Source organism: Oryctolagus cuniculus, chromosome 13 (genome assembly GCF_051225735.1).
Source record: "Oryctolagus cuniculus isolate XC-2025 breed Fujian yellow rabbit chromosome 13, ASM5122573v1, whole genome shotgun sequence".
Lineage (NCBI taxonomy): Eukaryota > Metazoa > Chordata > Mammalia > Lagomorpha > Leporidae > Oryctolagus > Oryctolagus cuniculus.
Window position 1 is genome coordinate 69,151,213 of NC_142879.1, and position 13,941 is coordinate 69,165,153.

The 13,941-nt window shown below is 46.3% G+C and overlaps 1 protein-coding gene across 12 annotated transcripts in view; it reads left to right on the forward strand.

The window, feature by feature from the left end:
- The window catches only part of FRMD4A (FERM domain containing 4A), a 644,478-nt gene extending 632,247 nt beyond the window's left edge, over positions 1 to 12,231 (forward strand). For 11 of the 12 annotated variants that reach the window (XM_051820845.3, XM_008268104.5, XM_008268103.5 and 8 more), the window contains 2 exons: positions 1,049 to 1,145; positions 8,994 to 12,231. In XM_051820845.3, coding sequence (XP_051676805.1) covers positions 1,049 to 1,145; positions 8,994 to 9,096 — 200 coding nt within the window. In that variant the 3' untranslated portion in view covers positions 9,097 to 12,231. Of the gene's footprint in view, positions 1 to 1,048; positions 1,146 to 3,093; positions 3,166 to 8,993 lie in introns of all 12 variants that reach the window. The other variant, XM_008268105.5, reaches the window with a different exon arrangement.
- The last annotated feature ends 1,710 nt before the right edge of the window (positions 12,232 to 13,941 follow it).

Consider the following 13,941-nt stretch of genomic DNA (forward strand, 5'->3'; position numbering starts at 1 on the left):
AGTGATCCGAAAGACGGGGAAGGGGGAATTATTTGGGAAACAGAGTGTTAGAGCAGAGAGGAAGACCCGACTACCCAGGTGCAGCAGGTTCCTGCATTCTGCCCCCACATCCCCACTGACTTAATAGGACACATTGGCTAAATGACAAGCTCCAGAAACTAGAATAAAAATGATTCAGGCTGTCATGAGTGCACCAGGTTCTAGAACCTTCTATGTGTTTCTTCATTTGTAAAGTCCAGGGAAATTGGCCATGACTTTGCAGGAGGATTTTGAGAATGAACACCTTGTGTATCCCATTTTGTAAAGAGTGTGATCATCTGTGACCTCATGGAAAGAACCAGCAGCTTGTAAATACAAATTCATGGGAATGTTTATTCTATCGAAATTGTAGCATTTAGCTAGTAGGTTTGCTTTAAAGAAATTAGGACAATTTCTTGGAACATATTTCAGAGCCAGAATTTTAAATGGCTGTTATGTTTACTGATGAAACATTCCACTCCCAAAAGAAAAGAAAGGATGGATTTAAGTAGGAATTAATCCCTACTAAAATTTTCCCAACTGGACTTTCGTGCTGCCTACATCAATGAACTCTTCTTCATGGTCAGATCTGGATGAGCTGTCAAAGCCCTGCCCAACTTCAGGGTTTAAGACAGTAGCAAATATTATGCCAGAAATAGCAAAGCATCAATTTCTGACTGGGGACACACCTGAAAATGTCCTGAGGTCTAGCTACCAGCATGAGCTCCACCCAGGTCTCAAAGGATCATAGCATCTGCAGGTTCTTGGCTGCTGTGCAAGTCATACCTGTGGCCACTTCCTGTGGCAAAGTGGACACCTAGAATCCTGGGTGCATCATTTGAGAAAGAGAAAATAATTTGTGGGATGTAGGGGTGGGGGTGCAGAGAACCTGCCATGGGGTTATATCCTGCATGCCTGGAAATGGTGACTCCTGGCCACTGTGTGTTCATGTAGGCCAAGGAGTTGGAAACTTCTTTGCTGTGTCTGACTTTTGTCTTCTCCTTGCCTGTCCCATGCCACCTACCTACAGCTGCCTTACCTCAAAGCCAGAGAAGCTCAACACCATCGAGTGAAATTGGAGCCACCCCCCCAAGCAGTCCTCACCACATCCTGACTTGGCAGACTGGGTGAGTTCTCCCTGAAATCCTTGAACCAGTTCTTCTTCCAGATTGGTTGTCTCAGCTAGCAAGTGTCCTAAATAGTAAGATCCTACTGATAGGAGCATATGTCAACACAGGGATGATGAGGGCTCATTACTGGGCAACTTCCTCCGTTCAAGAGGCCTCACCAACTGCTCTCACCTGCCTCCCTGCTCCTTTCCTGCATCAGCCCTTTGTAGGGGCAAGTTCTGTGTGGTCCCTGGAACGTGGGAAGGTGGACACAGGCAGGGGAATTGTGTTTTTTTTGGTCGGAATTCCAGACAGCATTAAATGTTGGATTCAGGCTGACTCATAATGCCAGGCAAGAATGTCAGAGGACAGAAGGAGTCTTTAGAAAAATGCTTCTGTCCTGGCCACACACTTGTTCTTCATTAACAAAGGGGACCAGGTACTTGGAGACCTTTAAGCAGAAGCTGCCCACAGGCAAATAAACAAAACCAAAAGTCAGCTCATTTGATAGCTTTAATGTAGGTGTACTCTCAAGGCCAGTTAGGGTATCCTGAACTACTGAAGGTCTGGCAGACTCAAGGGACCTTCTTCACTCCGCAACACCTGCCTCTTCTGTTACTCCTAAGCGGATGTTATATCCTGTCAACACCTCTTGGCTAAAGACCCAGCAAACCCCCCCCCCCCCCCTTATCCAGCTTAATCCACAGCTTCTGGTTTGCTGGAGATGTCTGGAACAGTGTGACAGCTGTCTGTGAGGTGAATAATAAGAAAACCAGTTTCTGAACTGGCTCCCCTGTGAGCATTGAGGCTTCCACACTTGGCCGATGCTGCACGCGCCTGCAAGCTAGGACATCTGCAGTCTTAGCAGTTTTAGTGGAAACCAGAGAAAGTCTGCTGTGTGCTCAAAGGCTGGAGCTGTTTTTAACATGAACATGCTCAGTCAATCCTCACTGCAACCCTGCAAGGGAAATACTGTAATCTGTAAGTGTTAAGGAAGCTCTGGAAGTAAAGAGCCTTTCTCCAGGTCACACAGCTGGAAGGAGCTGGGATTTCAGCCCTGCTCTCTGGGATCCTAAACCCTGCTAGTGGTTTTCAAAGTGTGGTCTCCAGGCCAGCAGCTGAGCCTCACCTGGGATCCTGTCAGAAATGCATTCTTGGGCTCATCTGGGGCCTACTGAAAGTGGGACCCAGCAGGCTGGGTTTGTTTTTTTAGCAAGGCCTCCAGCTGAATCTGATGCACTCAAGGTGGACAGTTCCTGAACTTTCCATGCACTGCTTCTTATTCTTAACTACTACAGTGTCCTCATGTCCACTCGGTCCTTATAACAAACCATTAACAATGCTCACTGGCATATCATCCACATCCAGGCAGCCTCTGCAAGGCCCAGGGTCCAAACACCTCACTCAGATTAACTCAGCTCCTGTGTATCCATGCCTGTGATGGTTTAAACCATCTCATCCAAATAAGAAAGTTCAGATATCAAGTTACCCCTCTGGATCCTCCAGGTTTTCTGGATCTGCCCATTCTCTCCCGATCCATACACGGCTGTATATTTGACTGACAACAGGCTCTGAAATTTGTAAGCACCCCTCACATGATAGCACACTTAGGCTGGTCTTGAAACCTATTTCACCACAGAGAGCTACTGAGGATGCAAGACAAACAGATTTTGGTCCTTGAAGTAGACTATTTTGCCAGATTGAGTTGCACTGTCATTCACAATGACCATTCTCTATGATGTGATGTGGAAACGAGACAGTGGACAAAAGTGCCAGAGCCTGCCTTTCCAAAGCTAAATCGGTCTTTTGACTGTTACGGGAACTGAAAGTTCTGCATGACTTTATTTGTCACTAACGCTTGGGTATGTAATCGGTGGGTATTACTAAGCTACTGAGCACGTCTGTGTCAGTTCCTCTCTTTAACTTGACCTCTCTTCTCTTCCTCCTTCTGCTTTCCTTTGTTCAGAGAAGCAACAGCAAACTCACCCATCATGGATGGGTCTGGGTCTCCAACTCACCAAAGTACTGATGAATAGAGGTATCGTAAGGGAATGTTGTGTCCTTCTGCCATGAGTGTGTGATCCCAGATGTGCTGCCTTTGTCCATGTCCTAGTTCCTATAAGGAAACATCCAAGTGGAACGTACTAGATACATGGGGAACTCTACTTCTGTATGCGTGTTTTTCCATCAGACATTACATATTCCCAATGCTACTTCCCAGAAAACACTCCCAAAGCAGGTATTACACCGCCCACAAGGTCTACATATGCAACAAATAACTGCAGAAGCATTTTACAGGTTTAGTAATCAGTGTCCCTGAAAACAGCATTACTACAACATGAGTTTCAAAGCATTAAGGACAGGCTGAGTTGATGTAGCACCAGCAATTTCATCTCAGCATTCTTGAGTGACAGCAGTGTACTGTACTAGGTTTATAGGCTCTGCTTTTCAAAATTTAACCCCATAGACTGGCATCATCCTCATCCTCATCCTCATCACATGAGTGCTCATTAGGACACTGGACTGCTGAGCACCACCCTGGCCTATGGAACCCAGATCAGCATTAACAAGTCCCTGGGACAGTCATATGCATATTGCCATTTGTGAACTGCTGTTACACTGCTTATGAAACAGTAACGCTTACTCTGGTTCCTAGTCCTAGGGACGTAACAATCTTGAGACACAAGACACTGAAATTCAGTAGTTCTAGAAGCTATTGCTTGAGATAGCAGTTCCAGAAGTTCAAGTTTAAATGAACAATTTGAAACTCAGGAGATGGACAAGGGAGGTAAGAAACTGCTATGTTTATGCAACAAAATGCTATAAGACTTAGGATGCTGAGAAGGGTCACCTTTTTCAAAGGCCTGCCACAGAACAAGGGGATCAGACAGGTGGAGGCCATTCCAAGGACAAAAACTTAGATGCAGAAACAGAGCAGGGGGTACAGCATGACAGCAAAGAGTCTCACTTTATTATATATAAAGAGCTGAACTTCAAGGTTAGGACAAGACCGTGAACAATTCAGGAGATGAGGAGCAATGTATCCTGCAGGCTCCCTGAGTTGGCAGAGAGAATAGAAAAGCAGGGCTTAGCCTCTGAAAGACACAGAGACACCTTGTCCTCGGCTGCCAGAGAAAGGGAGAAATTCGGAGGTGGAACAAAGGCATGGGAGCCACAATGCTCAAGTTGGAAGACTTCGCTGTTTCTCCCCTCCTTATAGTCATCTGCTGAGTGTGCTGGAAGGTGGAGGTGGGATGCGAACTTGAGAATTTTGAAATAGATCTGAAAGAGCTGTTGTGAGAATGTGGTCAGGTAAGCTTCTAATGAATTAAGAACAACCTAGCGGCGGCAGCAGCACATGCCTAGGCTGGGTCAGATGGGCTGATTCCAGAGGGCCTCAGCTCCCAGCTTGGGGCCGCCTATAGCACTGCTGAACAACCCACACTGGTTTTGTAACTCGTATTTCTCAATTAGTAGTAAGAAGATGGGAAGATATAAAGCATTGCTCAACATGTAGTAAGATAGAAAAATAAAGCTCTTGTTGAAATGTATATTTAGCAAATCAACTTATAAAATTTATAAAAAATAATTCCATTAAAATTCCACCCCCTAAGATCTTAATGTTGCACATGCCCCTTTCCTAGATCAGTTATAAGCCACAAGTTCCACTAGATATACATGACGAAGGCTCGTGAATTTGCTACCTGCCTGGGATGAAAGGGCCCTGGCTTAACCAACACCTCCCTCAGGACATGTGCTTCTGCCAGTCTGAGTATAATCCTGGGAAGGGGCCTTCTCACAGTGAAAAGCCCCACAGGCAGCTGCCAATGACAGCCTCAGCAGCCACCACTCCTATGACCCACAGTGGCCAAGACTACCCAGGTCTGAGCTATTTCCTGGGTCACAGCTTAGGACACACCCCAAGGTCTTCATTGTTTTTCAACTCATGTTACAGAAAATTACTTCAACTTGCTAGGGTGACTTTCCAGGGCCCACACCACTCACAGCTTGGTGAAGAATTTTGCATTTCTTGACTGTTAATACAGAGTCTCACTGGTACTCAATGAGAAGCAGGGGCTTAGCTGAGCCAGGAGAACAAGTGTCTTCCTCATGAGGTGAGAAGATGCCAATACTAAGTATCATTTCTAGCTCTGAACACCACATGTTAGCTATTTCAGCCATGATGGGGCTTCACTGAGAGTAGCCTGCATAAAAGAGCCAGAGGCTAGAAGATCCTATCTTTTCCTTCAGCTGCATTTTGTCATTGTGTTCTTTTTTATTCCTTTAGTCCTATGTTTCAATCTGAAAAGAATGTCCATTTCACACTAGTAGCAGTCAGCTCTCTCTGGGATGCTACTGGTCCCACGCTACTCAGAGAAGGGAATAGGGAGGGCCCGTGGTTTCCACACTGTGCCCTCTTGGGGGCCACACAGAGACAAATCACCAGACAAGTGGCAGATCCCCCACCCAGCTTCACCACCACCACCACTCACATCTTGGTTTGCCTGTTTTATGCAATTTTTAAATGGTATAAAGAACACAGAACATGGTCATATCTCAACGCCCTCTCATAGTTGGGATCCCCACCCCCACCGCCCATGAACCACAGGAGAGTAGCATGGTCCACTCAAGAGTTAAGCTTTGTCTGCATACACAGACTACACCACGGCAAGAACTCCTAACCCAATCCCAGTGCCTTAGCCAATCACAACTTCTTGGAACTCAGCAGCCTCTCTCTGAGCTTTTTTGATGAGAGGGTAGAGGCCATTTAGTTTTTCCAGAGAAGATTATACTGTGACAAACGTGATTTCTATTTGTGATAGTTTTTCAAGTTTTAAAGACATTTATTTATTTGAAAGGAGAGGGAGAGAGAACTTCCATCTACTAGTTCACTTCCCCACATGGCCACAACAGCCTGAACTGGGCCAAGAACTCCATCTGAGTCTCCCACATAGGTAGCAGGGACCCAAGTACTTGGGCTGTCTTTCGCTGCCTCTCATATTCATTAGTAGGAAGCTAGACTGTAAACACAAGAGTGCCTGGGCTCAAACAGGGGATGTGGGCGTCCCAAGCAGAGGCTTAATTCACTGCATCACAGAGCCCACTTCCCTCACCTCTTTTTAACTAGCAATTTCGAGCAGACACTATTTAGGACCCAATATACAAAAGATTCAGACATATTTTATGATGAGGTCTTCACATGAGAAATGTGTATTATCAAAAATCTAAGCAAGGGCCGGCGCCGCGGCTCACTAGGCTAATCCTCCGCCTTGCGGCGCCGGCACACCGGGTTCTAGTCCCAGTCGGGGCGCCAGTTCTGTCCCGGTTGCCCCTCTTCCAGGCCAGCTCTCTTCTGTGGCCAGGGAGTGCAGTGGAGGATGGCCCAAGTGCTTGGGCCCTGCACCCCATGGGAGACCAGGAGAAGCACCTGGCTCCTGCCATTGGATCAGCACAGTGCGCCGGCCGCAGCGTGCTGGCCGTGGCGGCCATTGGAAGGTGAACCAACGGCAAAGGAAGACCTTTCTGTCTGTCTCTCTCACTGTCCACTCTGCCTGTCAAAAAAAAAAAAAAAATCTAAGCAAGGATTTCAAACAGTTTAGCACCAAAATAAATATTTAACTCCATTTCCCCACAAACCTTTTTAAGATTTATTTATTTTAAAGAGTGACAGAGACAGGAAGAGTCCGAGGTCTTCCTTCTGCTGATTCATTCTCCCAAAGGCCACAACGGCCAGGGCTGGACAAAGCTGAAGCCAGGAATAAGGAACTCCATCCTGGTCTTAGCAGGGGCCCAACACTGGAGCTATCATTCACTCACTCCCAAGTGCATTAGCAGGGGGCTGGATCGGAAGCGGAGCAGTGAGGACTCAACTTAGTGGTCTGATATGGGATGCTGGCGTTGCAGGTGGTGGCTTAAACTGCTGTGTCCCAGGCTTCCCACAAACTTTGGAAAGTACCTTTTTTATAATATTAGACTATTTAAAGTAGTATTTTCAAAGTTCTGTGGATGTTGGACAAGTTCTGGGGGAAATAATGCAAGCCTTCAGTTTATGTTCATGGCCATTGAACCACTTCTTCCATCCCCAGGGTGTCTCACAGAAATACTTGGAGAAACAGTGGCTGAGGCCGTTCCTTACAGCCTATGACGCCCCTAAGGAAATTTGTTTCAGAGAGTTCCAGATCACATTTTTATGCAAGAAACAAAATTTCCATCAGGAGTTTAAGAAACTGTTCAAATGTGCCAGTACAACTTAATTGAATATGAAAAAAGAAATCAGTTTAATAAGCAAACAGGGGCATGGACTGGCTGATATAACTGGGAAGCTGAAAGCAAAGCTGGGGCCTGGGCTTGTTGGGCTTGCTGGTTCTTTCCATCTGTAGCACCGCTTCCCATTAACTCCATTCACAGGTGGAAACTGACAGCCTTGTCGCGTCAAGGCTGATTGTTCTGGGTGTGGGCATTGTAGTGCAGTGGCTTTTAACGCCTGCATCTGGTACCAGAATGCCAGTTCAAGTACTGGCTGCTCCACTTCTGATCCAGCTCCTGTGAGGGTAGTGGAGGATGGCCTAAGTGCTTGGGCCACTCTTGCTGGGAGACCGGGATGCATTCCAGGCTCCTGGCTTTGGCCTGTTACAGCCATTTGGGGAGTGATCTCTCGTTCTCGCTCTCCTTCTTCTTTTTTTGTTGTTCTGCCTTTCAAATAAATATATAAATATTTTTAAAAATCTTTTTAAAATTTTTAAAAGCAGCATATCCTTGCTGCGGCACATGGCCATTGATGAACCAGTGGCTGTGGTTGGAGGACACTAACTGGCCCAGGTGGTGCCTGTGTCTGCCCCGGGTGGGAGAGTGGTGCTACGGTGGAGACTACCCCCAAGACCACACAGAGTTAGGCAGGGATTGTCCCTCAAGCAATACCATATGTTCCCTGGAGTGCCCATACACCTTTCCTCTTAGAAGTGTCTCACCCAGGGCCAGCTTTGTAGTACAGGGGGTTAGGCTGCTGCTTACCACACTGGTATCCCACATGAGTGCCATTTCGAGTCCCCACTGCTCCAGTTCCAATCCAGCTCCCTGCTGATACAACTGGAAAAGCATCCCTGCCTCCCACAAAGGAGACCTGGTAAAGTTCTGGCTCCTGGCTTTGGTCTGGCCCAACCCTAGCTGTTGTGGCCATTTAGAGAATGAACCAGCAGATGGAAGATTTCTGTTTGTCCCTGTCGCTTTGCCTTTCAAATAAATAAATTAAAAAAAATTACTTCTACCCAACCTAAACAGTAATGCCTAACTAAAATACTTTTTAGAAAAGTCTTTTCTCCTATATATTTTCCTGTGTATTTTTAAATGCACACTTTTCAATAAACACAAAACTATACATGTTATTTAGAACAAACAGCATTGATTTAAAAATCTGTGAATACTCAATTCAAAAGATCAATACCCTTTCGCTGTGGGGAAACCTCTAATTTCAAATATTCTCCCAGTGAGCTCCAAGGCCATCTCCGGCTGGGCTGCCGCTGAGCGTCGCCTGGGGAAGCGCTCAAAGCCCAGCACTCAAGCAACCCCCAGACCACTTGCAAGGCCCAGTCACTAGGACTGTTGAGTCCCTGGGTGCTTCCAGGATGCAGCCAAGCCTGAGAAACCTGCCCTTGAAGCATCAGCTTGCACCTTCCTCCTTCACAGATGAAGTTCCAGAAAATTCCCTATATGGTTTTCTTCTCGACTATGAGAACCTGCAGAGTGGCAGGCCTGTGCCTTCTGTCTGGGGCAGACTGTCAGTCACTCCAGGGCTCTGTGTGCATGAACACGCCCTGTAAATGGCGCTCTCCACTGACCGTCCCCTCTCTCTTCTTGGACTTCCCACAGGAGCTACAACGACAGCTGTTTCCTGGATTCCTCCCTCTATCCAGAACTAGCTGACGTCCAGTGGTACGGGCAGGAAAAAGCCAAGCCCGGGACCCTCGTGTGAGCCAGCCCGGCCAGATCTGACCACCTCGACGCCATTTGGAGTCACCTCACTGCCTCTCATTTGCCTTACCCAGACGCACTGTCACCTGCACCAGCTTCGGCCCTCAGCACTTTTTCTTTCCCGTCTCCACATCCCTTTCACCCTTCAAAACCTGACTGAGGAGACATTCTGGAAGGTTCCGGTCCCACTGTGTGTCCCCTGGCTCTCTTGGCCACGGAGAGCCAGACAGCAATCCTCAATGGCACCTCAGTGGCTTCCCCATGCCATGACAGTCCCCAGGCCAGGAACTGTCAGGGAAGCCAGCCAGCTGGCATCAAATTCCTGCGGACAAGTGGCACTGATAGAGAACAGGACAAGGGCCTCAAGTACTGGGTGATCCAAAAGGACGATGAAGCTGTGTCCAGGCTGCCCAGAGACAGCCTGCCAAGCACTTCACGCAGAGGACGCCGCGTGGGGATGTTTGAACTACATCTGAAATACCCCTTCATGAGACAGCTTGGGGGAATGGCTGTAGGGGAGATTGAAACAGGAAGCGTAATGTTTAGACAAGCATCAGAGGACCACAATAAGTTCTGTGCTGCCAAAGATGAAACAAATTACAAAAATATAAGAGGAGCCAAGAAGACATTCTGCAGTGAAATTTCTTTTAAATTCTAAACTGCAACTATACCCCACAAGTCAAAGTCACAAGTTTGTAAACTGCATCCTGTCTTTCTCTCCCCCCCCATCTCTGGTCCACGTCCCACTCGGTAGACAGGCTGGAAGGGACCCCAGCGCGCAGGGCAAAAACGAGGGAGTCTTGGCTGGCATTGCTGCCCCAGAGTCTGCAGCAGTCTGGACAGGAAGGAAGCCTGGCCCGCAGGGAGTAGCAGAGGGTGCTGGTCGCCCTGGTCCGTACAGGGGACTCAGCCCTTAGCCCCAGCCCCAAAGCTGCTTTCCTTTTGGGATTTGTAGTAAACATAAGGTGGTAATTGCCAAAAGTGGTTCTCATTAAATCAACCAGTAAATGTGTATCCTGTGTTTTTGCACAACGCGTTTCATTTTCTTTTTTTATGGGAAGCCAAGGGAAAAGCACATTGCCATCCATTTGAGTGTTAACTGTTGTGGCTCATTTTATATTTGTTAGCACTTGTGTGACAAAGAGCTCAGATACCTGTCACTTACTCAAAGGACCTAACTATGCCCTTAGGCAGGGAGATTTTACTCATGTGTCTACCAGCTGGCAGGCAGAGCAGGGTTGAAAAACGTATCAGCTCCCGAAGGGCCCAGCTACCTATAAGACGACCGTTCCCTTGCTGCACCACGTTGGTCCTCAAATACCCAAAGAGGAAGAAAAGAAGGCGGAAAAGTACCATGTGGGAGCTGCTTGTTTACATGTGTTTTGAGCTACGCTTAATACACACCTGGAAAGCCATCAATCTTCAAAGGCCTCAAAAAACATTTTTCTAATAACTAACCAGTGCACAATCGTAGTTGGGTTATTCAAGATGGCACAAGAAGGTCTCTGCAGAGGTGGTGTGCTGTGCTTGTTGGCACAAGTCAGGGGGGTGGGAGGGGCTTTTTTTCTTCCTTGTGATGATTTCCTGTTGGAAAGGCATTTCACAGCCAGGGACAGGAGCCAGGGTGGGGGTCGTTTTGTGGGAAAACAGAACTGAAGTTAGCTTCAGCATAAAAAGGAAAAAAAAAAAAACTTTTTTTTTCATGTCTGTGTAATCCAAGAATAACAATAGACTCTACCAGACCAGGAGAATAAGAATGGACACTCAAATGCAATCCCTAACCCTAGTGCTCCGTCTGCTGGGGCCTGGAAAGCTTGTAAGGAGAGTCAAGCTGGAGACCCAGGCTGGGCTGGCATCAGGCCGGCCACAGCTGCTGCCACCATGGCTCTGGGGACCAGTCAGGGCCAGCATCTGCAGATCCTGTGCAAGGATGGGCTGGGACTCTAGCTTGCAGAAGGCATGAACAGTCTCAGAACACTTTGGTTCTGTTACTAAATAAATGAGTCTAGGGCATGATTAGGAGGTCTTTTTGTTGCTCTTATTTTGATGGCCAGAACTACAAACAGCAGGGTTTGTAAAACTTCCTTTCCTGATCCAGAAACATGGCACAATTGGGCCATTTTCCATTCTCCTAAAAGATAAATGATTAGACTGAACTATGTGCAAACGGGAACTAGAGATGGCGGTGAGGTTGCATGGTACAGGTTTTACAACACACAGTAGTCTGAAGTCAATGGGATCAAGCTTACAAGGAATGCGAGTTACAAGGAATACGAGGCAGACATTCTAAGAACTTAGTTTTAGATTTGGAGAGGCAGAGAAGTATGGAATGGAAGCAGGAATTACAGTTCCAGCAAACATCATGATAGTCTGGTAGTAAAGACAGAGATTAAGTAAAACAGGTTTTACTGTTTAGCTGTGTTCAGTTAATACAAAATGTACATAAAGTGTTGGTCCTTGGAGACTGACATGATCAATGATCAGTGTGGTGAGAAATGATGTAGTTATTGTATACAAGCACTTGAAAACTCTTTATATAGCCCTATTTCTTTAAAACAGAATACCATGAACTATAAAGCTCCTGGTCTGATATGAAGCCCCTATTGGATTCCTTGGATACGTGTCAGAAGCGGCCTGTGTAAACCAGGAGACTGGTGAACACCCGTACATCAGACCATGTTGTGAGCCAGGTTGACTTTTTTATTTTATTATATTCAGGTGAGTGTGGAAACTGTTACAATTCCAGTTTGTTTTCATTCAGTATTAGTTTAGTTCTAACTATAACAAATCCCATCCAGGTGCTATCAGATGACCAATTACTGCTTAGTTAACTAGGTGTAAAATTTTACATATACATTAATGTCATTAGTTTACTACAAGTTGTGTAAAATGGACTCTAGTTTAATAATGGGGGAAAAAGGTTTAGGTTGCTCCTGAAACTGACTGTAGAGCATGTAAAATGACTTTATGGGTTCTGTTCAACTGTAATCAAAAGATGGATGTTGTAGACAAAGTTGCAGAATTAAAAAAAAATCTGCTTTTAATTTATTCTTTTTGTATTGAGAATTTGTATAGTACCTTTACATTTTGCAAAACAGTGTTGTCAACACTTATTAAAGCATTTTCAAAATGAAAAGATCCCAGTTGCCTCTTAGAGATTTTGTTTGTTTCTAAGTGATAATTGCATAAGCATTCTACAGAAAGCTGTAATTCAGGTGCCTATGTCCTTACGAGGCTCAATTTTTTCTTTTAACATCAGTTTATGGATGCATTCCTACTGGCCTGCTACAGACAATCTCGGTTTATGGAAGAGAGACTAATTCTCTCTTACTCCAGTTTCCTTTTGTTAATTATACAAGATAATCTAGTCTAATTAGGAGTGGGGAACGTCCAGCCCATGGGCTGTATAAGGCCCGTGAAATTATTTGGTCTGGCCCTGCCAAGGCAACTGCAGGTGGGACTCAAAATTAAGTGCGTCTACAGAAGGCTAATCTTTAAGTTGATAATTTGATATGGCCTGCAAGTGATGTTACAAATACCCAGCCTTGGTCTAAATGATGTACTCCTACTATAAAAAAGGATTTGAGATGAGAGGTGAGTCAGTGTAGGGACACTATTTCTGTATTTGTGTCCCTGTTGCTCACAAATGGTTACTCAGGTGTAGTAAGTGCCAGCAGTGTGTGTCCCCACAGAAAAGCCCATGGCAGAAGGAACATGTGGAGAATCTGTGCTTGGGGGATCCCGCTTGGCCTCTGTCTCCATGCCATTCCCAGCTTCACAAAGGCTGCAGAAGAGCCCTTGGGGGCCCCTGCAGCTACCGCTCTTCACCTTGTGCTCACACGGCAGCTTAGACACTGCCACCTGCCCTCTGACTCACACCTCACCAAAGCAGCAGCCTCCAGGGCTTGAATGTACCATCTGGCTGACTCTGCTAGAGACTTCGCTGCAGTTGAATCCCTGATCCCTGACCCCTAACCCAGCAGGCATCTCTACAGCAGCAAAAATGGGAGGTCTGGCCTCCTAGAGCAGCCTTCATGGAAAGCCCTCCTAGGATCGAAGTGTTGGCCACCACAGCAGGCTGACCCTGTCCAAAAGGAAAGCAATCTGCCAACAGCCTGAATCGTGTCTGAAAGGGAGCCCGTTAAGATAGCATTTTCTACTTCCTAAGCCCTAGAAACTTCCCAAGGGAGAGCCTGAGGCCCCTTTCCTATAGAGAAGCAACCAGGATGTCTCAAAATAATTCACACTTCATAAACAGGAAAGGACCTCATATATGTCTTCCATATGCAAATATATCACAGCTCAGGAAGTAAAGATAATCTCATTAACTCAGGCTATCAGGAAAGCGGCTGGCACACAGGAAGAAGGGACAGTGTCATTTCTTTCCTACGCCATCCTACGTTTCACCCCTCCCCTTTTCTTACATAGTGCCTACAAGGTAATTCCAACCAGTTCTTATTTTAGAGAACATAAATACCCCAATCCCAACAGGAAACATTAGAAATAGAAAGTCTTTACTTTTCCCCAGAATACCAGTGCAAAAAAGCGCTTGTGAAAACTGAGAAGGGTGTGAAGGAACCACTGATGAGGGCCAGCAGGCAGACAGTGGGCCAGAGCCCAAGCCATTTCATTGCACCATCAGCAGGAAGTCCAGGTTCTCAAAGGCTTACATGCTCAGAGATGAGACAGGCAGGCACACAACCACAAATAAGGGGAAGGGAGATTACAGCATTCAACAGATGCAAAGATTAAAACAATTCCCCAGAATAATGGGCCAACAAGTATGCAGACAGGCAACTACTCGCTGACAGCTCACAAGGAGTTAACTGGTCAGAGACGGAGGGAA